This window comes from Patagioenas fasciata, chromosome Z, assembly GCF_037038585.1.
Source record: "Patagioenas fasciata isolate bPatFas1 chromosome Z, bPatFas1.hap1, whole genome shotgun sequence".
NCBI classification, from domain to species: Eukaryota; Metazoa; Chordata; class Aves; order Columbiformes; family Columbidae; genus Patagioenas; species Patagioenas fasciata.
The window spans coordinates 69,941,690-69,968,716 of record NC_092560.1 but is presented as its reverse complement, the minus strand read 5'-3'; the positions used below and the strand labels follow the sequence as shown (position 1 = coordinate 69,968,716).

Below are 27,027 nucleotides of genomic sequence, written 5' to 3'. Positions count from 1 at the left end.
TCCTGACCAATGAAATCCTTTCTGGAAAAACCCTGGAACTTGTGATATACACACTTTGTTGTCAAGACTTTGTAAAGAGGTTTGAAAATCTATTAATATAAATTACTACCAGGATTAAACTAGTGCTGGCCTTTCCGTGAGACTGCCTGAAGCAAGGGGGCATAGTAGACCTTGAGAATTCGCTTCCAGATTAAGTTATTCTGTGCATACCATGTTATGTTTGATATATCATGCTGTGACTGCATGAGTTACTGCAAGTCATTCTGTACAAAAGCAGTGATTGCACTATGAGAACAGACACAGTAATCAAGACAATACAAGCTTTAAGGTCATTTTGGAAGCTGGACTTCCATCTTCAAAGAACATTTGTTTGTTCTTTTAGTGACAGACCCTAGACCTTCCAACTCCAAAGCTGAATCCCACAGATCCACCACTATAGGACTGCCAGAAACATCCACCCCTAATCCTGTACACAGAAGACTGACTTTAGGAAACGAAAGAACTACAAAGCTTTACTGTAAGGAAGGGTATATTTCATAAATACCATTTGACTCTGAGAACCAACTACAGCAGTAATTTGGGACATTCAGGCTGGATAAATGTAACAAAGCTTAAATTTGTGTATATATAAACTTTCCATTATATGCATAATTTCTGCTCATCCCTGGACCACATAGCAGAGGTTTTAACTTGAGTTTAAGTCTCCACCCTGTTATAAGTAATTAAACACTTTGAAGGTGTTTTGCCTAAGAGCAACTCAGCATCATGTATTGACTTTCACTGTCCTCCCCATCTCCCCATAACTTAATTCACATGCCCAGTTCCTGGCAGTTCATTCCTTGATCTTATCCAATTACTATACAATAAATACTCATCCTTTAGGTCTCTATTCCAGAAAAATCAGCTCTCTTCAGTCCCAGTGGTTATTATAGCAAGTAGTCCGGCCAGACCACATCATTTTCATTCAATTAAATACTATTGTCACAGCAATCTACCTGTTTTGGAGGGATGACATTATAATTCTACACTTGAAATACCTGAAGAAACTATTTTAACAAGATAATTTAACAAGTCTTCTTCGCATTAAATTAACAGAGAGAGATGACTGTCTTACAAAGTATCCCTGTAGAATTAGCTGCTTATCAATCTCTGCCAAATGTGACAGGAACAACACAATAAGAGCAGAAGCAACCGTGGCTTTCTGAATACAACATTCACGTCTCAGCTAGTACTATGACTTATCATTGGGCTGATCTTCATTGTTGTAAGACTATGTGGGCATCCTATAGCACTAGTAGCGTTAATTACACACAGAAAATCATTACATTCCCTGTTGAATCCAAACAAGCATTCCTAATTTGAGGGCCTAAAAGAAAGCCTCATGAAAATCCAGTCATCTTTCCCTAAAAGGAAATACTATAGCCATCAACACCATCCAATTCCAATCATTCTGCTTTGTCCTGAAAGAAAATTTATTGACATAGACCAGGTTAGGAGCTAGGTAGTTACTATGCCCAGTTCTGGATCAGTAAGGTCAAACAAAACTAAATTTACAGTATAACAAAAGCTTGCTGAAAAATATTCAAAATTAAGATCCCAACTACATGAAATCAGTGCTATTGAACATTAAGCCAGTCAGAAACCTGTCTTCCTCTCTCTACCAAAGTAATCACAAAACATATAGTAAAGAGTTAAGTTCCACTGCTAGCAAAAGTAGTTTTCACACATTATCGTCTTAACATTTATTTTATCAGCTATCGGTTTTCTTCAACAGGTTTAAATATGTTTGTAAGCTTAGCTAGTAAGACATTACAAGGACATGAAAGTAAAGATTAACTGCTTACTTCCGGAAGAATATTTAAACATTTATCTTCAAGCATAATTAATTTGCTATTGAAAACATATTTTAAAAAAATATTCAATTTGCTATCAAACAACTACCAAACCAGAAGTACTCTGGCTTAGAATAGCTTCTGAAAAATTAGAGAGAATAATCATGATAGTTTAAAAAGTATACTTCCATATCCTAGAGACATGAAATAATCCAATACTACTCCTGAACCTTTAATACTTACACAATAATCACTTGAACTACAGCTAGAAATAATTAAGAGTTTACTGTGTTTCAGAGATGCCATCTCAAACCACAATCAAGCAGCTGAGCTGCCAAATAACATTACAAAGCACAAGGAAAACTGGAACAACAAAGTATCAGGTAAGCTTTTAGAACTGTGACACCTTTTTTCCTTTCTTCAACTCTGTATACAGTTTCTTTCTCAATGTACTTGAGAAGCTCAAGAACCTAAAAAAAATTGCAACAATTCAACTCCAAATTACCAGATGTAACAAGTGCCAAATAGAAGAGGGAAAAAAAAAAAAAAACCTGTAAGAAGTTCCAGTAGTTATGCACTTCCTAGTCAGAAGATAAGCATGCCAACTTCCCTTCACAAAGTGCATTGTACCAAAAAATTCCAGCAGCAACAGCAGCACCACTATAATCTCTCACTCTGCAACCACAACGGGAATTCAGGCTGCTGCGATGTGCTCTACAGGATGCTTCCAGACGTCCCTTGACCCACTTCCTTGCCACCACCTCCCTGTGTCTCTGCCTAGTTGGCATGTTAAGCCTCTTGCTAGGGAACTTGAGACCTTTTCGTAAGTCCTGATTAGAGGCTGCTACTACTACAGGCTGACAAAAACACACTTTAATTTAGAGCTCCTAGAGACAGCTGTTGTGCACTGCATTTTCCTGAGTAAGTCAAATCCTGAGCAAGGTTTAAAAGTTTAAGAAGCTTAAGAAATAGTTTTAAAAGAAATTAGGTGATCTGTTTTAATATTTAGACGACTGCAATACCTGTCACACATGTGCATACAATTGATGTACTCAAACCAAGTTGTGCTTAATAAAATTCTATTTGCAAGTCGAACATTATTAAGAAAGAAAACTTCTAATTTGTCATCCTTAATTCAGTTTGAAAAAAAAATTGTTGAACAACAAGAACATAAACAGTAAGATTTAACACTAGTATTCTAAAAACTTGTGTGCTACATAGGAGTCCAGCTATTTTTTGCCTAAATCACATAACTGGACTGACTATTTAACAGTAACGTAGAATAGCTACAGCATGCTTTTTGGCAAGCATTAGTCATAATTAATACACATCACAATTCTGAAAGCCACAAAAAGCAGATTTTTATCTTCTAAGGCAAACTCATCTTTGAAATGTCATTTATATGTAGGCTCTTTATTCTTACCAGTGTAATACTAGATCTTTTAGCATTAAACGAAAACAGCAAAAATAACAACTTCAGAGGAGGAAGCACGCGGTAGAACATTTTCTCTTGGAAATGTTCTGGAGTCATGTTCAGAAAACACAGTCAAAGGACTGGTGGATAGATGATGGCAGAGCGGTGGATGTGGTCTATCTTGATTTCACTAAAGCATTTGACAGCCTCCCACAGCATCCTCACAGCTAAACTGAGCAAGTGCAGTCTGGATGATGGGGTAGTGAGGTGGACTGAACTGGCTGAAGGAAAGAAGCCGGAGAGTTGCGGTCAGTGGGACAGAGTCTAGTTGGAGCCCTGTGTCTAGTGGAGTGCCTCAAGGGTCGCTACTGGGACCAGTACCATTCAATGTATTAATCAATGACTTGCATGAGGGAACAGAGTGCACTGTCAGCAGGTTTGTTGATGATACCATGCTGGGAGGAGTGGCTGACATGCCAGAAGGCTGTGCTGCCATCCAGAGACCTGGACAGGCTGGAGAGTTGGGCAGGAAACAATTTAATGAAATATAACACGGACAAGTGCACAGTCTTGCATCTGGGCAGGAACAACCCCAGGTTCCAGTATAAGCTGGGGAACAACCTGTTGGAGAGCAGCATAGGGGAAAGGGACCTGGGGGTCCTGGTGGACAGCAGGATGACCATGAGCCACCACTGTGCCCTTGTGGCCAGGAAGGCCAATGGCATCCTGGGGTGCATTAGAAGGGGGGTGGTTAGTAGGTCCAGAGAGGTTCTCCTTCCCCTTCTACTCTGCCCTGGTGAGACCACACCTGGAATATTGTGTCCAGTTCTGGGTCCCTCAGTTCCAGAAGGACAGGGAACTGCTGGAGAGAGTCCAGCGCAGGGCCACGAAGATGATTAAGGCAGTGGAGCATCTCCCTTATGAGGAAAGGCTAAGGGAGCTGGGGCTCTTTAGCCTGGAGAAGGAGACTGAGGGGTGACTCAATGTTTATAAATATGTAAAGGCTAAATGTCACAAGGATGGAGCCAGGCTCTTCTCAGTGAGAAACAACAATAGGACAAGGGGCAATGGGTACAAATTGGAACACAGGAGGTTCCATTTAAATTTGAGAAGAAACTTCTTCACAGTGAGGGTGACAGACACTGGAACGGGCTGCCCAGAGAGGCTGTGGAGTCTCCTTCTCTGGACATTCAAAACCCACCTGGATGCATTCCTGTGTAGCCTCATCTAGGTGTTCCTGCTCTGGTGGGGGGATTGGGCTAGATGATCTTTCAACATCCCTTCTAACTCCTTACATTCTGTTGATTCTGTGACCACTACCCTTTTTCTCTAGTGCAAAGTGTAAAGACTGTGACGGATGGTACCTCTTTTGGGAAGCTGGTGCAGGTTCTTAGGCTGACCCCTGGAAAAAGTTTACAGCCTCCAGAGGCAAACAGTATCCCTAACCAGAGACACCTCTAACAGAACAGATAAAAAGCTGCTCACTGCAGCCGCAAATGAGAACAGCTTGTTTTCTTATTAGGAAGTCCTTGCCCTGCTCCACAGTCTTCCACTGATACCATTAACTTTCATAACACATCACCTAATAGAATTTGCCATACCTATGTTTGCTTTCACCAGACATGAGCCTACAAATATGCAAAGCTGGCAATAATGAATTAGCACTTACAGTAATCACAGCCTTGCTCAGACAGATGGAACCCCTGCAGCCATACTCCGTTTCATCTTCAGACTTGTAATAACTGAGTGTGTTGGTTTTCAGAACTACCCATCGATCCTGCCATCCATGGATGTAGTTGGTCCACTGTAAAAAAAAAAAATTCCAAAGATCAGTGAACAGAAAAATAACAATAAAAGACAGTGTGGCTGGTATTTCTCAGGCTTTCCAGCACCAGGAGGAAACAAAACAAAATTAAAAGGTTCTTCCCAATTGAGAAGTTTATTCTGCTCAGAGCTCCTAAAACAATTTTACAAACTCCTAAAGGCACTAAAAATCAGTTGCTTCAAATGGCCAATAAGATAACAGATGTCTTGACTTCAACTGCATTGCTCCGGGCAGTTAAAATAAAGGTAATAAACACATTGATGACAGAAATTACGGAAAGTGGGGGGAAGGAATGATCAAATGTTAATCGCTACGGTGAGTTTAGCCACCTTATTTAAAATCTGGAGTGAGACAAAAAGCCAAACTTGAGTGGAACATGAAATAATTTATTTTACATAAAAGTTAATGTCTACCAAATTATTTTACTAAAGTATCTAGTTCATATAAATACAAACATGCCATTATCTCACAGTACACTATATGACTATTGCAGTGCCTAGAGTAATCAGTTCTTTATCAATTTAATATTGCCCAGAGATATTGCTTTAGGTTTTAACTCCTAACCAGTTGCTCATTAAGAAGATACTCCAAACACTCATTCGTTATTGAGATTTTTCTAGGGACTCCACATTCACACACAGAATGAAACTGATACTCCAGGAACAAGTCCTGGATTCATCTTACACAGATCTAGTAAGAAGGGAATAAAAGTCGTGATTATTAATCTTATATTTGCAATATCTTCCCAACTGCACTTTGCAGAATCATACAACACAGATAAAGCATCAGGGCTTTCCCATAACTGACTATATAGTGATGTTTGGTCTTCACAGTACAAAAATCATAAATTAGATTAACATGGAAAGAAAAGCATCAAAAATAACTTTATTATGCAAGTATTTATTTGGTTATGACAACCATTCTTCAACAAAAAGCTCTAAGAAGGGAGTTCTTTTTAGCATTTAAATCTAATCATTACTCATCATTTTGTAATACATAAATGGGAGGAAGAAAGTCAATTAAAAGGCTTGTTTCTACATTATAGTGCACATACTAGTTAATACATAGAATGATATAATCGTTTTGTTTGGAAAAAAAAGTTTGCAATCAAGTGTGACCATAAACCTAACACTGCAAAGTCCACCACTAAACCATGTTCCTGAGCACCACATCTACACATCTTTTAAAACACCTGTAGGATAGTGACCCTACCACTTCCCTGGGCAGCCTGTTCCAGTGCCTGACAACCCTTTCGATTAAGAAATGTTTCCTAATATCCAAAATAAACCTTCCCGGCACAACTTGAGGCTGTTTCCCCTTGCCCTATCACTTTATTTGGGAGAAGAGACCTACATTCATGTCACCAGAACCTCCTTTCAGGTAGTTGTAGACAGCGATAAGGTCTCCGCTCAGCCTCCTTTTCTCCAGGCTAAACAGCCTCAGTTCCCTCAGCTGCTCCTCATCAGACTCGTGCTCCAGGCCCCTCACCAGCTTTGTTGCCATTCTCTGAACTCTCAGCAGCACCTCAAAGTCTTTCCTGTAGTGAGGGGCCAGCGTCCCATAACTACTTGTCAACTGTAGTAATAACAAGGAGAGGTCTAAGGAAAGCAAATTCCATAGCTGAGAAATCCCTAACAATTTTCAAGTGTAGGCAAGACCTTTATTTGTCTCCAAAGATAAAGCGCTTCGTGAACTCTCAATATATCAAATTGCTAAGTCCAGTATTTCTTAAATAAAGCCTCAGCTGTGCTCAGTACATGAACTGGTAGCACAAGCGGTCATGGAGGTGTATTATTTTCTCCCTTCCTCTTTTCCTGTCTCTCATGTTCCCAGCTCCTCCCAGATGTGAAAGGCAGAGACCACAGTTATCTTGGGCAAAAGAGCAAGGGGCAAGAAGGAAATCACCTTCCTTTCTGTGACAGAGTTAAGTGAGATAAATATGGCAGTCAATCTTGCATTTGCTGTTGCAATCAATGCTTGCTGTTGCAATGAAAATGTGTCATGAATTAAGATACTCCTTAAAACACACTGGGTAGGCATATGGTTTTGACAAAGAAAAGACAGCTGTTTTCTCAAGCAGCTAGATTCTTGCATTTCAAGAAAGATTCTTCCACACCAAAGTTCCTTCCTCATATCCACCTTAAAATGGTCAGCAGGAAATGCAATGGAAAAAAGTCTAGAGTTCTGAAACATTTAAAGAGACCAGCAGGACATACTTCTAATAAGCTTCTCCCACCAAATTACACCGTTCCCTTCAAAGCTTTTCTCTTCACTGAAGGGCAGAACAACTGAAACACTACTAAGCACACAAAGAACTGTAGCTTACTTTTGTTGCTTTAGAATTTAATTATCCATTATAAGTTAAAAAAATACACATTCCTTAGAAAGTTTGGTATGCTACCATTTTGTTTTAGATAGTTTGTCTCAAGTACTACTGAGGCATCAACTAACAAAAGGTAAACTTCTCCCTCAACCATATTTACTGCAACAGGTTTCACCATACGTGACTATTCGGATTACATCCCACATTCTCACAGGAAAGGCAGTGTCAGCTACACTTCGCATAATCATCCAGTAAAATATAGTTTGCACATACCTAAGCTACAGAATGTCAGAAGTCATGGCTTCACCTGCTACACCAGTAAGAAACAGCACCTGATGGAAGTCTTAATTTACCAACATGAAAATCAAGAACATCCCACAAATATTAAAGTTTCCAATGATTGAAGCATCTAACAGAAGAAAACTTGGCAACAACAACAAAAATCAACACCAAAACCAGCCAACCAACACACAAAACCCGTCACCAACCACAATAAAACTACTGTTATGGCTGTCTTCTCAGCATCCAGGGCTGGTTTTTGACCTCTGTATCCTATGACCTGTGCCTTCTTCATATCACATAGGGCAGGAAAAACAAAACAAAAACCAAAATAAACCCAAAAAAACAAAAAGCCAAAATGTAGTGCTTTAATTCTAATGACATTTCAACATTATTCTGAAAGTACTTTCTGTATTAATAGTAATAACAATCTACATTCCAATTCATTAATTCGACATCCAACTTTGTAGTACTCCTAAGAATAAAATTTCCCAGCATCACCCAAAGAATACTTGCAAGTCATCTTATTTTCAGTGATAAAAGAGAAAAAAACTTATGTTTCAGTTTTTTGTTGTTATTCTGTGGGTTTTTTGTTTGTTTTTTAAAAAAGGGGGAAACAAGCTTTAGTGTCATTTTCCTTCCTCACCTCCCCACCTCCCGTATCTCTTGCTGCAGGAAAATTTTATTGCCCTGTTTTGATACTTGGGCTAAAGGCCGTGCCGGTGCCCGCTCCTGGGGAGCTATCATGGGCTGCGCCCACCTTCAGGAGCTCCCGGGAGGCGAGCGGGGTGCGGCGGCCCCAGCCCCGCACCCGGGCCCACCACCGGCTCCGGCCAGGAGCCTGAGGCGCGGGGGAGACGCACTTCTCCGGCCGCCTCCTCCCGGACCCCACTCTCCAGATCCTCACGCCGAGCAGCGAGCGGACTGGGGCGGGACCAGGGGGTGGCACGGACCCCTAGTCCCGGCGGGAACGTCGTCTCCTGCAGCCACCCGACCGAGCTAAAGCCGCACCCGCAGCTCTCCTCCGAGGAACGGCTTCCTCCCGGGGTGGGCAGGGGGCCCGACGGCGGGGATGTGCCGGTGTCCGCGGCTAAGGGAGAGTGGCGGTTGGTCGGCGCCGCAGCGCCTGCCTGGCAGGCTCCCCGCCGTCAGGTGGCAGCTGCCCCGGCCGTGCCAGCGCCTCCCGTGGAGCCTCCCGGCCCCCCCACCAGGCCCCTCGGCCTGATCCCCCGGAGCGGACAGAAGACAGGCGGCCGGCGCCGACGGCCTTGGGCCAGCCGCGAAGTGGGAGGCGGCGAGGAGAGGGGATGCGAGATGCCGCGGGGCACAGGCTGCGGGGAGGGGGAGAGGCGGCTTACCTTGCTGAGCACCCCACAGAGCTCAACAGGCACCCCGAGCTCGGTCTCGGGGTCCTCCTCGGAGCCCGAGGAATTCCAGCTCTGGTTGTCCGACATGGAGATCTGAGCCGCAGCGACCGCCGAGCAGGGAAGAGCCGAAGCAGCCCCCGCCCACAGCTGCCTGAGCCTCCTCCTGCCAAAGGGACGGGAGCGGCGGGCTCTACAGGAGCGGCACAGCACCGCTCCGCGGGTGCCACCAGAGCCGCCCGCCCCTGCCAACGACCGGCCGGCGCCACGACACGCAGGCTCGAGCTTCCCCCTCACCGTAGCTCCGTAGCCCGCGTTAAGAGCCACACCACAGGGGTGGCTAAGGGAGGAGGGGCGAGCGCGCGTCCGCCTGCCGCGCACTCCGCTCAGCAACCAGCCGCCGCCATCTTACGTGAGGCGGGTGCTCCGTGCCACTATTTACCCGCTCCGCCCCACACCCTCTCTCCCAGCGCCGCCCCGCCTGCCGGGACTTGTAGTCTTCCCCCGCGCAGCGGGAAGTTAGCCTGCCTATCCGCCTGCCGCTGCCTCTCGGGAAAGGTAGTTCTGGTGATCGCTAATGCAGCACGGCGTGCTGGGAGGTGTAGTCTACCCAGGCGGCCGCCTGCCCCTGCCAAGTGGCGGCCGCCATCTTGATTTCGTCGTTTTTGTGGCGCCAGGGGCGGGCTTCTTCTCTGTGGCTCCGATGAGGTGGGGAACTCCGCTTCCGCCAGGCGAGGGCAGCGGTGATGCCTGGGGCAAAGCTTGCTTTGTTTTTTGCTGGGTGAGGGAGGACTCTTTCTTTCGTGAGGTTGGACTCTTTCTTTCGTGAGGTTAAGCGTCTGTCATAGAGCCCTCCTTGGTTTCTGGCATGAGAAATGTGGCCTCGTCTTCACTGCCTCATGCCAGCTGCACTTGCGGGGTGAGCGCCAAACCTTTCCCTTAACAAAAATGGTGGCCGTGGAGGGCGCAGGAAGGGGAGGGAGGTTTTGCCAGGTGAGTCGTGAGGGGAGGGCGGGTCGTCCCGCCGCAGATACCGGGTTCGTGCTGCCCGCGAGGGGCTAGCGGCCCCTGCGCCGCTCCCCGGATCCGAGAGGCTGCTGCGGGCCGCGCCCCGCGGGTGGCGGCGGTCGCGGTGGCACCCGGGGTGCCAAGCGCGCCGCGGTTGGCCTCAGCAGCTCGCTCCTTCCCGGCCGGCCGGGCGGCGCCGCCCGCTTTCGTTCTGCTCAGCCGCCGTGCCCGAAATTGTGTGGCGAGCGGAAGGTGGCGGTCACCTGCGAGGTAGCGGTGTCTTGACGTTTATTTGTATAATGTTTTCGCGGTTGAGGAAACAAAACGGTAATTTTATTTATTTATTTATTTACCTCTGTTAAGACTTCCATCTGAGATGTGTGCCCTTGCTGAAATTTATGGGTGGAAAAATATTGGCAGCAAAAAATAAAAAAGTTGGATGTGTCACTTCACAATTTATGAACAAATGTACTGGGTTGGGAGGGACCTGAGATTTATGTTGGCTCCTTTCCTTTCTCCTGATTTTCTGGAAAAAAAGTTTAAAAGTTCAATAGCTCTGGTTGCGAAAGCTTCAGTTTTGGAATACGCACCTCTTGTTATATTGAAAGAGCAGTGCTGTACAATTTTATTTTCTCTGACTTTTCTCTTATGACAAATCGTCATATTTTTCCATATTTTGCTGCTTAACAGTTTCATTGAGGGCTTATAATTTTTTTGAAAGAGCTCTTAGCATTGGCATATCTATTTATCTGCCTTTTCTATATATGTAGCACCTAACACCTAAATAATATGAGTGCCAGCTCAGATTCTCTGGTATAAAGATGTTTACAATGAATGCAGCACTGAGAGTGATTGGTAAAATAGCATCACTGTCCTAAGCAATCAGAAGTAAAGAACAATTACAGATGTCTTGCTATTTGTGTAATCACTGGAATCCACAGAAAAAAATATGTGAATCTACTGTGGGTGCTATTTTAGACAACTTTCTAATATAGAAAATGTTGAGAAACTATGTTTTTTGATTCACCAGCTGTTGAGGAAGAAAACAAGGGATTTTTTTAGTGTATGTTACAATGTACTGCATCTGTTAAACAAGCAGAGTGGCTGAGTTTTGTATATATTGACATGTATGAGAATAATTTACAGTTCTTCCCTGCAGTAATGTAGATAAAGTGCTATAGCCTGTAAAGCAATTCATGTTTTCCCCATTAAACTGTGAATGAACTTCTTTCCCTATCTTGAGAGCAAGAGATGAAGAGACATGTCTGAGCAAGTCCTTTTGGTAATGACAGTGATGTGTGCTGCATAATCATGCGCTGTCATGCTTTTAGTGTGGGATTATTCACTTAGTTCCAAAAGCAACTTTTATTTTTTTTTCCCCTCTTTCCAGAATATAGATTAATTCAGATGTTAAAAATAAAAATGCCAAGTGTAGATACTCTTTCAGGTTGTTTGACAAACATATTTATCGTTTTTAGAGAGAATATTTGTTTAATTATTAATTTTAACTAATGTTTTATAACCAAACTTGAAATTAATGAATACTGGATGCTAAAAGGTTTGCCTTTTTATATAATTCTTTGTGTGGTCTTTTCCATATATATGTTTCTTACTCCTAATGAGATCAGTGCATATCTACGTTAGCAAGAAGTGCAGTGTGATGGGAGTAGATTTGTAAAGGAAAGATTTGATACTGAGGACCTTAAATTCACCTTATGTATGCTTTAAGAGATGTTCTTTCAGACTAACACTAGTCTGGTCCCATGGAGGGCACCTGCATTAGCAGTTGTAATGCTTCAGGCGTGTTCTGAAAACACAGCGTTACAGTTTAGTGTAGTTTGAAAATAATCTGGTTTGCTTACGCCAAGACCAGTCTGGGATGCAAATCGAAGTGTGGGAAATGGAGATGATCAAACTGATGTGCTCATGTAGACCATTCCTCTCTACCTCCTTGTATGCCTTCTCCACTGGACCTTCAATTTGCACTTCATTGCTGTGTTTGTTGTTTCATCACAAGCTCCAGTACTTAATCTGTACCCTTTCTAGTGTCTTGGAGATTGCTAGAAGTTTACAAATTACTGTTTTACCTGGATATAGTCATCACCTTTGATAGAATAGTGGAATAGATACTGTTGTCTTGCATTGCTAATGTACTACTTGTAATAGAAATATTTTTTTTGTTTTGTTTTACTTCTAAGGATGTCAGTCATAAACATTTTTAACTGGGTCACTTCATAAGTAACATTTTTTCCCCTCCCTTTTTATATCTCTTATTTCCGTTATTGTATCTGCAGTTTTAGCGTGTTCATTTTATGTTATTAAAACACATTCACCACCAGTGTATAAACATTTTCTAGTATGTTCATAGTCGTGGTTATGTTTGTCCTTAAATTTTAAACTATTTTACTTAAGTGGACCCTTGAACGAGCTTTGTTTGTGTCACAGCATATTGCCTAATAGTGTAGGCTCTGAGATATAAACGTTTCAGACAGTTTTTCGTAGAGCAATTGTGATCTCTGTGAATCACTGTATTAACATTTTTCTTCTAAGTAAAAAAAATAAACAGAACATTACCACTTTTTGTGAATACATTGGCATTAAGCACATCTGTAGAAAAAAGATTGCACATAGCTACACCAATTCTAGTGCAGTTTTTACGGATGAATGTTTTTAATAATAATTCAGTTCCTTCATTGTTGTTTTTCTGGATTAAAATGCTGGAACATTTGTTTTCAGTAATATAGAAGTACTAGGAAGACTTGGTTAGAAACTTGAGGTAACTCAGTTTAAAAGGTCTTGTAAATGCTGAATAGAGGTGGTAGAAGATACCACAGTTCTTTGCCCTTTGAATAAACTTTGAAGTTTTGGAGACATGAGGTTTTCATAGACAGAAAAGCTGAAAGCAGGATATACAACAGAATTATACTGCATCTTTCCTGCAGAAGATTAATAAGAGGATGAGTATTCCACTTGTTTCACTTGCATCGATCTTCACATACGTGAAGAATTATTCTAACAGTTTGATGAATGGTGTAAAATGGGTATTTTGACATTTAATTTTGGGCACTGTCGGAAGCAGTCTCTATTATCTGTTTACTCTGCAGTATGAATTATTTACTTTTTTAAAGGATTGAATTGTCTGTAATTTGTTATATCTTAAAGCCAGTGAGTTCAGAAAATACATAATTTTAGGGCTTTGTGTTTTGAAGGCTAATTCTAGGTCCTTGTATGGGATCTACGTTTTTGCAAAATGGTGAATCAGCTGCTACTTGAAAAATAGTTCTATTCAGCTGTGTTGGCTTGGGCACTCAGAATTTTCACTTCCATGAGTCCTGGCCCAGCTTTCTGTTCAATATTAATTTATCATGTACCTTGGCTTATTACATTTGTAAAATTCCTTACATCTTTCTTAGAAGATTCTGTTTTCTAGGTAACTAGATTTTATTATGTATTGAGAGAGTGAGAATAGTGAAAGAGTAGTAGTTTTGAATGTACAAGTAGAGAAACCACGTGGTTAACACTGTGTATGCTAAATGCTAATAACACTCTTGTGCAGTTCCTCCTGCCAGTTCCTTTCTTGTAAATCATTACAGGATTAGAATTGACAGGAGTCCTCTTCCCAGGGCTATTCAGAAACCAGGGCTCTAGTAAATATCAAACCTGTGGCTGGAGAGAATTGAGCAGATAGTTCAGAAGTACAATTTGATGTGCTTGCTTGCACATGTCTGTTTTGGTGATTTATCTTGCTGAGAAGGAAAGACTTTAGACCAGCTGATATTTAAATCATTATGGGAGGAAGATGTTTTTACAGGAGAATGAGAGTTAAGTAGTGTGTTAAATTTGGTCCTGTCAGCCTGAGTGTTTACTTGCCAAATGAGTACTCAGAAAAGACAGGTGCACTTCTTGTTGGAAAGTATGTAGTGTTATGTTACTGTTATGGGATAAAATCCTTATCCAAGTAATGGATAAATTAAGTAGTATGAAATCAAATGCACTACTGTGTTTGTAGTGTAACCTTTTAAATACCAGAAATGTTAAAAATATTCTAGGTGGGTTGGATTTTCCCAGTTTGTTGAATATATGTTTGTTCTTGTCTTAGAAATTCAATAAATAAAGCAATGCATTTGTGGGACACCAGTTGTCTATTGGCACATGAATTTCTATACCAAGGTGAGTTAGCTGGGCTTTAGTTCTTTAACTTGGTGACTCAAACAGTTGCATGCACAGCCTAGATGAAGATACTTCTGTGCAGTGAGTGGAACAAGAAGTGTTACTATGTGGCCACCAGTTCAATCATAATTACCAATTGAAGTAAAAATAAAGTGGTGTCCATTGAAAAGGTTGATTTAGATGAGTTGTGGTCTTATTGGGAAAGTCTCACATAGTGTCTTTTATTTATTAATTGTAGTATTGTTTCAGTGGTGCCAGAGGCTTTGTTTCGAGGTGGCCCCTGATGGGATTTCCTGTTGTAATAATTTCCAGTGCAAGGGAGACATTTGAAAGGTTTGAATTAAGAGTTAAATCAGTTTGCTTGATTTGTTTGTTCTGCATTCACTCTTCAGTTATGTATTCTTCAAGTATTCTTTAATGCTTGACAAAAAGTAATGAGGTAGATAAAGTAACAGCTTTCCACATCTCTTGTCAGAACAGTTTTCATTAGGTGTTTTTGTTTGTTTGTTTTGGTGTTTCATTTGTTCTTTTTAGAAAAGGACTAAATTTCTTATACTTTGATTCAGTATCTATATAACTTTCTACATGGCTCATTTGGGGGATATGTTTTATATTTTACCTTTATATAAATGGAAAGTTCTTGCAAATAGGCGAGTATGAGTTGTCCTGAGATCTAGAACAGTAACTGCTCGTTAGTGGATAGCTTTATTATAGAGGGAGCTACTTACAACACGAAGCATAATTTCATCTCAATACAAAAGAAAGTGACTGCAAAGAATTGTTATTAGTCACTTTTTGTTGTTGTTGTTGTTAGCATTCTCCCTAGGGAAACATGCTTATCCAGGTTGCTTATTTTTGTTCATGTTGCTCGTCTTGGCTTATGAGGTTTTTGGTTGGCTTAAGTGTGTATTATGGAGAGGTGGTAGCCCAGCAAAATTTTTTGTCAAATATATTTTTTGAATAGAAAATTGCCTCTTCTGAAGACTTAAACTACCGAACTACACTTTTACTGAAGGTATGTTAAAGATGGATATTTAATATTTGACTTTTGAGGATCTTGTGAACACTTAGGAAGTGTTATAGGAGTTTCATATTATTCACAACCATCTTCTACATGGATGTGATTATTTTAATAATTGTTTTGTGGAAGAAATTTTTCCATCCCACACTTGCACTGAGTGCTACAAACTTTAGTAGTATTTGATAATGGGTCATTTGTAAAGTTTTCATAAGAAAGACAAAAGACCAGTGGTCTCATGTATGTATATATTTATATTTGGAAAGACAGTTTTTCTGTCTTTTTTTTTCTCCTTGATGTTTTTATTGTAGTACTAACTTCAGAGGCCTTTATCTTTCAAACACAGAGTGATTTGTACCACACCACACACAATTGCAGCCAAAAGCCCGAGAAGTGGTCCTCTGTGGTCAAAACTGGGTGAAGTCAGTCCTAACTTTGTTAATTGTTTATTGTACTTCTAGTGCTTCTGCAGAACTGCTGTTAACAACTTGACCTTGTCAGTGAAATCAAGGGTAATACTGATCTTCTTCTGATGCAGCCTGTGTAATGACAGGATTCCTGAAGTTATCCCTTCATTGATTCTCTACATTTTTATGTGAAGTTAGCTGTTTTAATTTTGTGTTGTTCTGGCTGAAGTAAGAATAGAATTTAAATAAAGGAATATCTAAAACATTTTATTTGACAGAAAATAGGAAATTTATTATGGGCTCATATTACAATAAATGAGGTGCCAGGTTTTGATTAAATGTTATTGGAGGGTTTTATGAGTTTTACAGAAATTAAATCAACTATTTAATTTAGAACCTTGTTTTAGCCATACTAAGAATAATAATTAAAAAATCATATAGAAAGAAGTCTTGTTGCTATTTGCAACATCAGTATTATTTTACATACTGTGGAGACTTGCTGAGGGCAATTGGGTTGTAAAATGTGGTCCTTTACATCTGTAATATAGGTCTTGATTTCTGTGTTTATCTTTTGAGCTCTAAGGGAAGTAGGCAGTTGTGTATCTTAGTAACTTCGTTGCATCTCACCATTGGCATAAGCTTCTGTGATAGCAGAGATGTCAGAATTCAATTTTCTTTATGAGGAATGGTACACCATTTACATACATTAAATCGTAATTCAGTATGTAAATAAATTCTTTTTCCTCATTTTCCATAATGATGTCAGTTTCCAGTCCTAATATTTCTTTGCAACAAGTTGTTAATGCTATCAATGAAAGGCAGACTTTTAACAACTCGCATAATAAGACGGTGTCCACTGAACTGAGTATTCTTAGAAATATTTTTTGTCTTTCTTTCGTATTTTATTACATGAAAATAATAATATGAAAGCATTTAAGTTTTTGTATCATGCATAGGGTTTCTGTTGCTGGATTGGAGGATTTTTACTGAAGATAGGCTTGCGGTGTGGCACTTGATCAAATACAAGCCATTTCCTTCAGGCTGTCCAAATATATGCTAGAGGCACCTGAAGTTAAATTGTTGCTCTGGTTTTACTGCTATTTCAGTCTCGTTATCCTTTAATATAACCCTGTCTGTCTGATTCAGTTGAGTTTCTGTGCCTGTTCCTGAAAGAGCTGGATTGGGGTTTTATTAGTGGTCTTTTTCTACTTGTGAGCATTCCAGGTTACCAACAGAGCTTCTTAAACAGCAATGTTATTCCTCTCTGTTATTTTGTTTTGCATTAACTGTTGGCATCCACTACCAAAGTTTTCCCTTTTACCTTTAGAAGTCCTGCCGGTAGCAATTGGAAAGTTACTTTCTTCACTTATAGGTGATTCTCCTCCTCCGTTGCCCCCATTCCCAAATCACAGGAAATAATAGGATAGTATTTAATTGTACACTGCCTTCACAAACTTCTCTGATTTCACACCTCACTTACTCAGTATGATGCTGAGAGTGACTTAACATGTTCTGTTAGAGGAAACAGCTCAGTCATGCAGCAGCTTTTTGAGGTGACAACATGCCAAAAATACGTCACTCTTTGCCTAGGCTGTTCGCAGTTAGTGTTTCCTTAGACTCTAAACCTGCACCCACTTTTCCCAAGTAGTTTTAGCAAACATTTGTGTCACCACAAGCTAAATATTTTCTCTAGGTCAATTTTCTACTAAAACAGTTATTCTTTGTCCTTATCAGTTTCTACAGTGATGTTTTCTTCCCATTTTGCATAGTTTCCAACCGTTCTTCTGATGCATTTCCTTTAAATATTTCCATTTTCATTTTGTCAATGGCAGATGATTCACTGATTTTATTTGACAAGTGCCGTATATGTTGTCTTATTGTAGTTTTTGTGATTCATTTCAATATGCTAAATATTTTACCAATTTTTTTCAGGTCTTTTAGTCTGAAACCAAGATAATCTTCAGGTTCTCTTCATTTTTGTGTGGCTAATTGATATGGGAGTGCTTATGAGCTAGAGATTAAACTTGGAATGTTTTGTGGGATGCAGTATTTTTTCCTTTGGTTGAAGCCTAACAAACCTGTTCTGGTAAATTCTGTAAGAGATTTTCATACTGTAATTGAAAAAATTATTAAAATGTTTATCGTCACAGTCTTTTATTTGATAGATACATGTAAGATCTAGGAAACCACTCCCATTCCCTGTTGCCAATATGGTACCTCAAGTGCTACAAAAGAGTCATGAGAAGAGTTCTGGTTTCTACATCACCTTCTGTTCTTTGAAATACAAGCTGGATATAAATACAGCATTACTTACTGGATCTTGCATCTTGGGAGGGCATCATTAATAATAATCTGAATTAATAGAACATGGTTAAAATTTGGATGTTTTTCTCAGATTTTTTTTTTTCAAGTTCACATTCTTTAATATCTTGACTTCATTTGGCTGATGAGTTTCAGGAGATCTTCATGAAGACACAAACATTGCCAATATTAGTTTTTAAAGTTGCCCATGTCGTTCTTTAATAGCCAAAAATTCATCTGTGAATGCAGAAATGCATAGTGACCCTTTGCAGTTGGGTTCCTTATGAGGCCCACCGAGGTCCTGGAGTGGTACAGTGCCATTTAAAGGAAAAATGTGGCACACTTGAATTTGTGTAATTTGTGTTTTTTTTGAAGAGCTGCTGTATGTGCCTGAAAGGGTGTGGCTTCTGCAGGCAGGAAGGGCTCCTGTCACAGGGAGCAGCTTGAAGGGGAAGTTTAGGAGTGAATGTGCTTCCTGCTGAAGTGGTTTATGAGTCAGCAATTTGAGGTGGGAGTACTGTATTTCTGTATGCTTTTCCAGTAATAAATACATGTTAACTAATGTATACCAGTATCACACTTGGATTCTGCTTGTTTTAGTCTGGCAAAAATAAGACCACAGATTTGTGTTACAGGGCATAAAATTTGCTTTCTTTAGTTTGTTTTTTTTTTAACATCAACGTAATAACTAGACATTTTACCATCTAATTTGAGCCTTTTGAAGGATTCAGCTATTTACTTTCATAAGCAACAAGGGAAGGTATCAGAAGCTCATGTATCAGAAGTACTTGCATATGTAAGAAATTACTGATGGCAGTAATTGAGTAGTAAAGGCTCAGTAAGTTGAATTTGCTAGATACCATGGCTCTACAGATTAATGAAAAAATTGCATGAGTTTTACCCTGAATTAAACAACAGCATTTTACTCAAAACTCTTAGTTGAAGCCATCTGTTTCAAAAAGATGAGCTTAAACACAAAGGTTTTGAATTCGAGCTAGAAATTACTGGGAAATATTCTATGGCTTGTCTCAAGCAGAAATGAGGAATAAGAATAGAATGCTTTTTCGATAAATATAGCAAATTAATTCCATCTCCTCTTTTTTTTTTTTTTGTTCGTCTGGAGCTTAGAAACAAATATATGATTTAAATTCTTTTTTTCAGGTATTAAGTTTTATAAAACATACTTGTTTTCAAGAAATACTATGAAGAATATGAAAAAAGTTGGGGACAGCTCGTGCAGTGATGGATTTCTTCTTAGAATGGGCCTCAATGATAACAAAGCTGGAATGCAAGGTTTGGATAAAGAGAAAATCAATAAAATCATCATGGAAGCTACGAAGGTTGGTCTGAATAATCTTTTCCTAGTGCTTTTTCTGTTGTCCAGTATTATAAGGCCCTCTTCCTCCCTTCCCCAAATTTTATCCCTCACATGCGTAAGTGGAGGGCAACTTCCAAGAAGAAATGCACGTGTGGGAAGGAATGGAAGGGACTACTGCAAGGTACTCTTTGATTCATCCACAGGGACATGGAGGAACACGACTGAATCATCCTTAGGTGCTCCCTTTTTGCCCAAAGCAATGTATAAATATCACAGCATTGTCCAGAGGTAACTGTAGAAGTTTCGGCTTCCTTAGGCTTCTTGTTTTCCCCTTTTCCGTTCATTTTGTCCACCCTCTCATTAATTAGCCAAGCAGATCTATCTCTATTGGCCACCTTCCTGTAACTGATGAATTTGATGTGATAAGGTTTTCCTAGTACTTTTTGTGGAATTTCGCTTACTACCTGTTGTTCTTGCCATCTTAGTACTCAAGAGAGGTGGCAAGCAGCATGCAACTTTGTACCAAAGATCCACAGAGGACCTCACAAATCTACAAAGCATTGAAATATCAGTTCTTCTACCTGTTATTGCAGAGTCTTCACGTAGAACTATATGGGGATAACACTTTGTTTGAGCAGCTCTAGATTTTTTCACTTTTCGTTGCCCAATGTATATTTCATGTTATGTCACTATGGCCATAGGTGCTGTGCTTGACATTTTGCTCATGAATTCTGTGTTGACTACTATTGCTCTGTGGTAAACTGCTGCAGCGATGGGGGCAGGGCAGGAGGGTAGCTGAAAACACACCACAAACAGCTCTTAGTTACTGTTTCATTTCCTCCTATGAAAGAGAATGAACTGTGAAACAGACTTTCAAAACTGATAAACAGGCCTCTATGTGTTACAATGTATTTCTGTCAAAAAGATTATAAATGGCAGATATACCTTGAGACATCTAAAAAGAAGCATTGATTCTTTTTCTTAAGCTTTTCTTTACCTTTTAAAATTACACCTACAAACACTATCCACAATTATATTACAACCAGGTTTTATAGAGTTTCAACTGTGGGATGTAAAAATCCTCACAGCTTTATAACAATCTTAAGTATCAGGTAGTTTCCCACACCAACATTTTGGTACTTATTTCTTTCAGTGAGTCTCAACAAGTCATGTTTGGTTGCAGAGAGGAGAAAAGATGAAACGCATGTCTGATACTGAAACAAAACGCACCCTAATTTTTTTTTTAAGTAGAGATTTCTTCTAAGCAATGAGATGTGACACATTACAATCTTCACATTCATCCTTTTTGCCATTATTGGAGGAGTGGATATTTTTGCTTTTTATATGGTTCTTATTTGGCTATGACTGAATTCTTGACATCAGTGACAGTTTGGTAATCAAAGTCTTTGAGCTACAAGTTTGTCCACATTTGCAGATTTTATCAGGTGGTTCAATAAAGGACATTACAAGATAAAACACTTGCAGGAAGAGGTAAGCTAACCAGATGTTGCAAGAAAATATCTTATTTCTTGGTTTTGAGTTCTCCTCTTTTCTGTTTCATTGTATGCCGTCTTTTCTTTGTTATTCGTCAGGAAGGGAAGTCACATCATAGGTTCTCTACATTATTCTGGTCTCTTTATGTTTTCATTCCATCTCCTTTTATTCATTGCTTTTATTGAAGGAGCAATTACTTACTTGAGAGCAAGAGGGCTTTTTTATACCGATTTGCTTTTGTTCATCCTCTTCCAAATAGCTTCTAATTCTGCCATGTCCTTCAAGATTAAATGATCAGTGCAATACTCAACATTATAAGTGGATTTGACTTTTACAATGTCATTATTTATTCCCGTGTGGATTAAACTATATAGAAGTCTGGCAAAATGCTTGATTTTTTTTTTTTTTTTTTTTATACTCCTTGTCTTGGAGTTATTGCAGAGATTAGTTTGCCTGTTATCTACTATTCTGGAATTTCTGTTGTCACGTGTTAGAATGAGTAAACATAGTAAGTTATCGAAATAGTCTCTTGTACTCATCTGAGGACAAGCTATCTCAGAAGGAGAAATATATGTATGCCATTTGAGGAGAGAGATGTAAAGCACTGCTGGTCTCTTTTGTGTATTATTTATATGAAAATTTAAAGAATGCATTAGAAACTGTTAGTGTGCTTTATGTTGTCTGTATTTGGAGATCAAATGTGGTTGTTTATAGGAAGAGACAAATAAAAATCTTAGTGTTTTCACAATTTTCTTCCAGGGTTCCAGATTTTATGAAAATGAACTTAAAAAAGATCAACAAGTTAACCAACGAATTGAAAAAATGATGCAGCTGAAAGAGAAAATTACAGCACAACAGCTCTTGAAAGCACAGTTGCAGGTACTAATCTTGTGAAGACTTTTTGGAGTAAATGGCAAATTATAAACATTTTGGTGTGTTCTAGGTTATTGCCTTAAATTCTGCAGATAAGCACAATGTTAACTACCATTTTGGTGTTAGTCATACAAGTGAAAGGGTGCAATATTTTGATGATGTAGTCTTAATAAAAACTTACTAGAAGAAGAGATTGTAAAATCACTGCAAAATGTTCTCCTAATGAATAAAATTAAGCAAAGTGATTCCTGTTCGAAGTTCTAAGTCTGATGAGTTTGAAGGGATGTCATCATGGTTTATGTAAAAGTTTCATTAAATTCCTTGTTAATAAGTATCATCTTGAGTTTACTTTCCATTTTTATAACACATGTGTACTTGTGTTCAGTAGCCTGCAATGGAGCATGATATTAGTCAACTCTTCTGGATCGAATTTATTCCTTTTTTATGCTAATTAATGAAAAAACCATCATGGCAAGCAGTCACAAGAAATACAAGTGGCCTGAACTAGAAAGACAAAGAGGCTATTTCTCTTCTCAGATGCTAATGATAGATAATAGTATCCAAAGCATTACTGTGTATTATTGAAGGTTGTTAAAAGAAAACAATGGCACCAAGGTTGCACGCTAAACATTCTTAGGTGCGATAGAATTAGAGTTGCTTGTACAAGCTTAATTGCTTTCCTTTTACATTTGTACTGTGATTCAGTCTTTAATTACATGATTGCTTGCTGGTTTTCCCTAACAGGATTCCTGCTTCATTCAGTGCTCAGTGCAGACAGTGTTCACTGAGTGGGCAATTATTAAATATTTACTGTTGTCCTCATTGCTCAATGGGTGGCCTCAAGCTTTATTTTTTGTGCACTAGTATAATCCAGCTTTGAATGCAGAACTTCCTCATAGGCTTTTCTGTGTTGTGTAACAGTTCTTCAAATTATTCTTGCAATGCTCCAACAAAGTAGAGTGATACCTTTGTTTTGTAGATGAGGAGCTGAAGCACATAAAGATTAAACACATCCGTTAACTTTGAATGCAGTTGTGAAGATTATCAGTCCTAAGATTTGGTGTACAATCTTTTTTTGTTCATTGCAGATTTGCAAATCTTATCTGTAAATTAGATGCCAGTGCCAAGAAAAGCTTGCAATTACAGAGTATCTCTGGAAAGCTTGTTGTAAGGCTGTATGCCTCAACTATTCTGAGATGATCTTTAACATGGATCAGTTATGTCTTTGCTTGTCCAGGTTTGCTTTTTTTGGTTTTCTGGGGTAGCTTTTAAGTCATTAAATATGAAAAAATACTTGAATTTCTACCACAAAACTATACATTTTACAGAAAACAGTCTTTCTTATAGAATGAGTTACATGAATGACACACATCCTATAAAATTAAGGTAGGGTTTTGGAATTAGAGATTATATAGTGAAAACCAATGTATTTGAACTTCTTTGACTACCCGCATGCTGTCTTTTTTTGAACTTGATTCTTTGATCTTGCAACACAATGTTATTTTATTTTAATGTTTGATACAAAAATCACTTTCTATAGAAGAAAAAGGAAGCTTCAAAAAAGAGAGAAGTTCTTTCATGTGGGTCTTACTGGGACCTGAGTTTCAAGCCTTGTATTGGAAGTCTTTATGCCAATTGCTCAAATAGCAGTCTTCTTTATTTCCAGTGGAGTAACTGTTAAGTCAGCTGCCATACTGCATAAGAACTGTCATTAAAGGGAGATCACATGCACACTTTTTTGCTGACTAATTTTAGATCTTTGCTTCTATCAAAACGTCTCAAAAATCTTGGATTTTGGGTCTACCCTCTGTGTGTGGATAAGCTCTGGTTTGTGATTGATTTTGCCTTCACTTCTTCATCATAAGGTCTGACCCTTTTGCTCTCTCCCCTCCTTCTTTTTTTTAAATTTATCCTAGCTTGAATTTTCCTTGTCACATCTCCTCAAATTACCACCTCCTCTTTCCAAAGCAGTCCTTTTCTATGCCCCCAGAGTCCCCACTGAAGTCCCCATTCTCCTGTCCCAGCCAGTCTTTATCTTTGTCTGATATCCTACATGTCTCTCCCTTTTCCTGTCAGGTATCCACCATCTACTCTTCCCCCATGCCGTTATCTCCACGTTTAACTTTGCAAGTCATTTGTCCTGTTTGTTTTCTTTATATGTGCTGTGTGTTGTTTAAGCAGCTTCTCTAGGTCTTAAGATATGGATTTCGTCAGCTCTTATTATCTTATACTCTTTATTGTTGTTGTCGATCAGTTTCTTAACTCTTCTTTTTTAGTACTATCTTCTGAGAAAACGATGAGTTAATTTATTCTCTGAAAATTTGTAAGTAGGAGGTAATCTAGAATTACAAAGGGGTCTACTTCTATGAATGCTGCAAGTTGTCATCTGCAGATCAAGGCTTGTTTGTAGGATGATTAGAGGCTCAGCTTCATAAGCTGGCAGTTGATGTAAGTGCTGTAATGTAAAAACAAACAAAAAAATCCCTACTTGCTGGATTTGTTGAACAAAATCCTAGTTACATGGTGACAACAGTAATACAAATAAAATGTAGACACTGCAGCATAATGCTGTCTTTTTCACCACTTGAGTGTGTGTATGCCAAGGCATTTGTGAGAATATTTCTTGTATATTTAGTTTTCCTTAGAAGGGCTCCTTTGCTGAACAGCATTTACCACCCCTGATTTTGGAAATATTGGAGATTAGAAAGTTAGTGTAAATCTTCTTAAAGCTGCCATTTCCATGCACATATATTTCTTTAGGTTTTCATTTGTTGTGTTTTGGTTTGTTCTTTTTTTTTTTTTTTTAAATAATCTGAAATGTGAAAGGTAGTTTGAAATTTTTCCTAATGAATGTCATTGTAATCTTTTAAGGGTAGATATATACTGCACAATATCATATAATTCTTAATTTTCGAAAACTTTTTTTGTATCTGAGTTTTGTTATCCTAACAACCTAGACTAGAAATGCTTGACATTCAGTAGTAGTTAATAATACTTTTTAAAGTATCCACATGCGCTACCAGATTTGCAAACTGCTGTACTGATCTTTGCTATTTTTGTCTATGTGGGTTTTATCCCAGATGCTTATACTGTAAATAGTTACTTTTTGTCTTAAAATGGTATTACTGTTTGCTATGTCTTCACCTTTGCAGATGCTTTTACAAATATAAAAGAGATTTTTGAATAATCTTTTGTGTCTTCCTTTGACAAAGCAATTTAAGGTAGAACACTTCCATTTTGCATCATGGGGTAAGGCAGAATAAGAGGTTACTCTTTAAATTCTCTGAAAGTCACTATATGCAAAATTGAACTTCTAATTACAACTTGTACTTTTTAGATATTTTTTCATCTACCTTAGAGATTAAAAAAAAACAAAAAAACAAAAAAAAACGCCACAACTTAGTATCTCTTTTTGTCTTCGAAGGAAAATTGAAAGCACCTTTTAAGAACTTGTCAATCTGGCTTGCCCATAAGGAACTATGCCATAATTTTCCTTTATCTTACTACGGAAACATTTGTAGATGCCCAGAATTCTCTGAGTACATCTGGGTGTGTTTTGTTTTGGCATATTACTTGTTTCTGTTGCTTTTGCTGAAGAGTTATCTTTTTGTATTTCTCATTAGTTGAATGTTATTTTACTTCATACTTTAGATGCATATGTTAGGTGATTGCTTAATCTGTTAGAAATATATAGGGGACAAAAGCAAAAAGAATTTTGTTATGAATTGAAATAGAGCAGTTGTGTAACTGGAGAAGCAATTGACAGTATTAATTAATTAAGCAATATGAATTTGAGAGTAACCTGAAAATTATTGACAAAAATACTTCAAAATAAGGATGGTTTTCATAATAATGGTGTGACTTGAACCCTTGCTGAATTAGTAGCATAATGAAAGTAATGTAAATTCCACACTTTTTTTTTTTTTGTTTGTTTGTTTGAATGGTTTTCCCCTTGTGCTTTTAATTTGTCTAAACCAGGTTTCTCAGCCTCAGGTAGCATGCTGTGCTCTTCTGTATTGAATAGCCTAGTTTGGGGCCCCATTCTAGCCTTTCATCCCTCAAAATCAACTTTAAGCAAAATAGAGGAAAGACTTTGTAAGTCATTACTCAGCAATTTAGTTAGAACATTCATAGCTACTTGCCTTGGTTCAAGTGTCTTCAGCTCCCAAGAGGGAGTTTTGGATAAGTTTTTTGTCTTTTTTTTATTAAGCAGCTCTGTCAAGGAGAAAAAAGAAAGAAACCGTTTTCAAGCAACCATGCAAATTGCATGTAAACATTCCTCTCCAGGACCATAAACCCCTTGCATCTCTAATTGTACCTTGATGTCTCAGGAATGTGTGTGTATGTGTCTTTGTGCTTGCAAGCAAAGCGAACCTTGTTTGTTTTCACTATGTGTGCTTCTTAAGCTCTGTTATGCATATTTATTGCTTTTTTCTAATAGTAGCAACCTTTTGTTGTGTAAATAGAGATCAGCATAGTCATTAGTGTGGTTAGATAAATCATAGTTTGGTAGCACTTCCCTTTTTTGTTTTTGTTTTCTGATATTTTCTCTCTTGCTTCTAGAATATTGTGTGGTGCTGCCAACATGGTCATATTAAACCAGTAGACCTTAAAAATTGCTTGTCAGATAATGTACTCATTCTTCTTGTGACACACTTCATACCTCATTAATAGTTTGAAGACATTTCAGCAACAAGCACGTGATCTGCAAGTCTTTTTGTAAAAGAATGCAAGGAAATTAATCACAAATTGGAGTATTTTGTGGATATGTCTGTATGCTTGGCCTCTGTCTCACAGTACCATGCTGCTGATTGAGTACTGCTCACAGTATATTAGTAGATGATACATCTTTAACTCTCGGAGTGAAACACACTTTCTATGTATGGGCTTTTATTTGAAAGTCACCTTGCAGTTCTGCTAGCAATCCAGTCTCATATGGTATGGATTCCTGTAACAAATGTTGAGGAATTTTGTGAAGGCGTCAGTGGTAGCTTACTTAGTAGTAAATGAGCCTGCTTGTTTGAGACCTCATTCTGCCCTGTCAGCTGTTGGTCTCTTCACCTATCTAGGCAAATTTTCTGAAATGTGGTAGCTTAATTTATGAGTGTTGGAAATTCTCTAATACATGTTTTCAGTTTTTTAAAATAACCCCTATCATGATAGCGGAGCTGCATATTGAGTGATCTTATGAAGTTTCTGTCTGAATCAGATAATGTTTCTTTTTTTTTTTTTTTCCCACGTAGGTGAGTTTTTGTTGTTTGTTTGGGTTGGGGTTTTTTTCCATTGGGTTTTGGGAATTTTTTGTACTGTTTGCTGCAGTAGTTTCTCTTTGGGAGCAGGTTTCATCAGAAACTTAATTGGATTTTTTTCGTTGGTGCTGGTTTGGTATGGTTTGGGGGTT

General features: G+C 38.8%; 2 protein-coding genes across 11 annotated transcripts in view; one reads left to right on the top strand and one right to left on the bottom strand.

Annotated features, from left to right (window-relative positions):
• CERT1 (ceramide transporter 1) overlaps nt 1–9,439 on the bottom strand; it is an 84,269-nt gene extending 74,830 nt beyond the window's left edge. For all 3 annotated transcript variants that reach the window (XM_065860553.2, XM_065860552.2, XM_065860554.2), the window contains exons 1-2: nt 9,032–9,439; nt 4,916–5,050 (exon numbers count right to left, since the gene is read on the bottom strand). In XM_065860553.2, coding sequence (XP_065716625.1) covers nt 4,916–5,050; nt 9,032–9,127 — 231 coding nt within the window. In that variant the 5' untranslated portion in view covers nt 9,128–9,439. The remainder of the gene's footprint in view (nt 1–4,915; nt 5,051–9,031) is intronic.
• Nucleotides 9,440–9,522: 83 nt separating this feature from the next.
• The window catches only part of POLK (DNA polymerase kappa), a 35,174-nt gene continuing 17,669 nt past the window's right edge, over nt 9,523–27,027 (top strand). Inside the window, exons 1-3 of one of the 8 annotated variants that reach the window (XM_071802795.1) lie at nt 9,523–9,595; nt 19,103–19,281; nt 21,513–21,632. In XM_071802795.1, the coding sequence (XP_071658896.1) occupies nt 19,144–19,281; nt 21,513–21,632 (258 nt within the window). In that variant the 5' untranslated portion in view covers nt 9,523–9,595; nt 19,103–19,143. The other 7 variants (XM_065861657.2, XM_071802792.1, XM_065861656.2 and 4 more) reach the window with 7 other exon arrangements.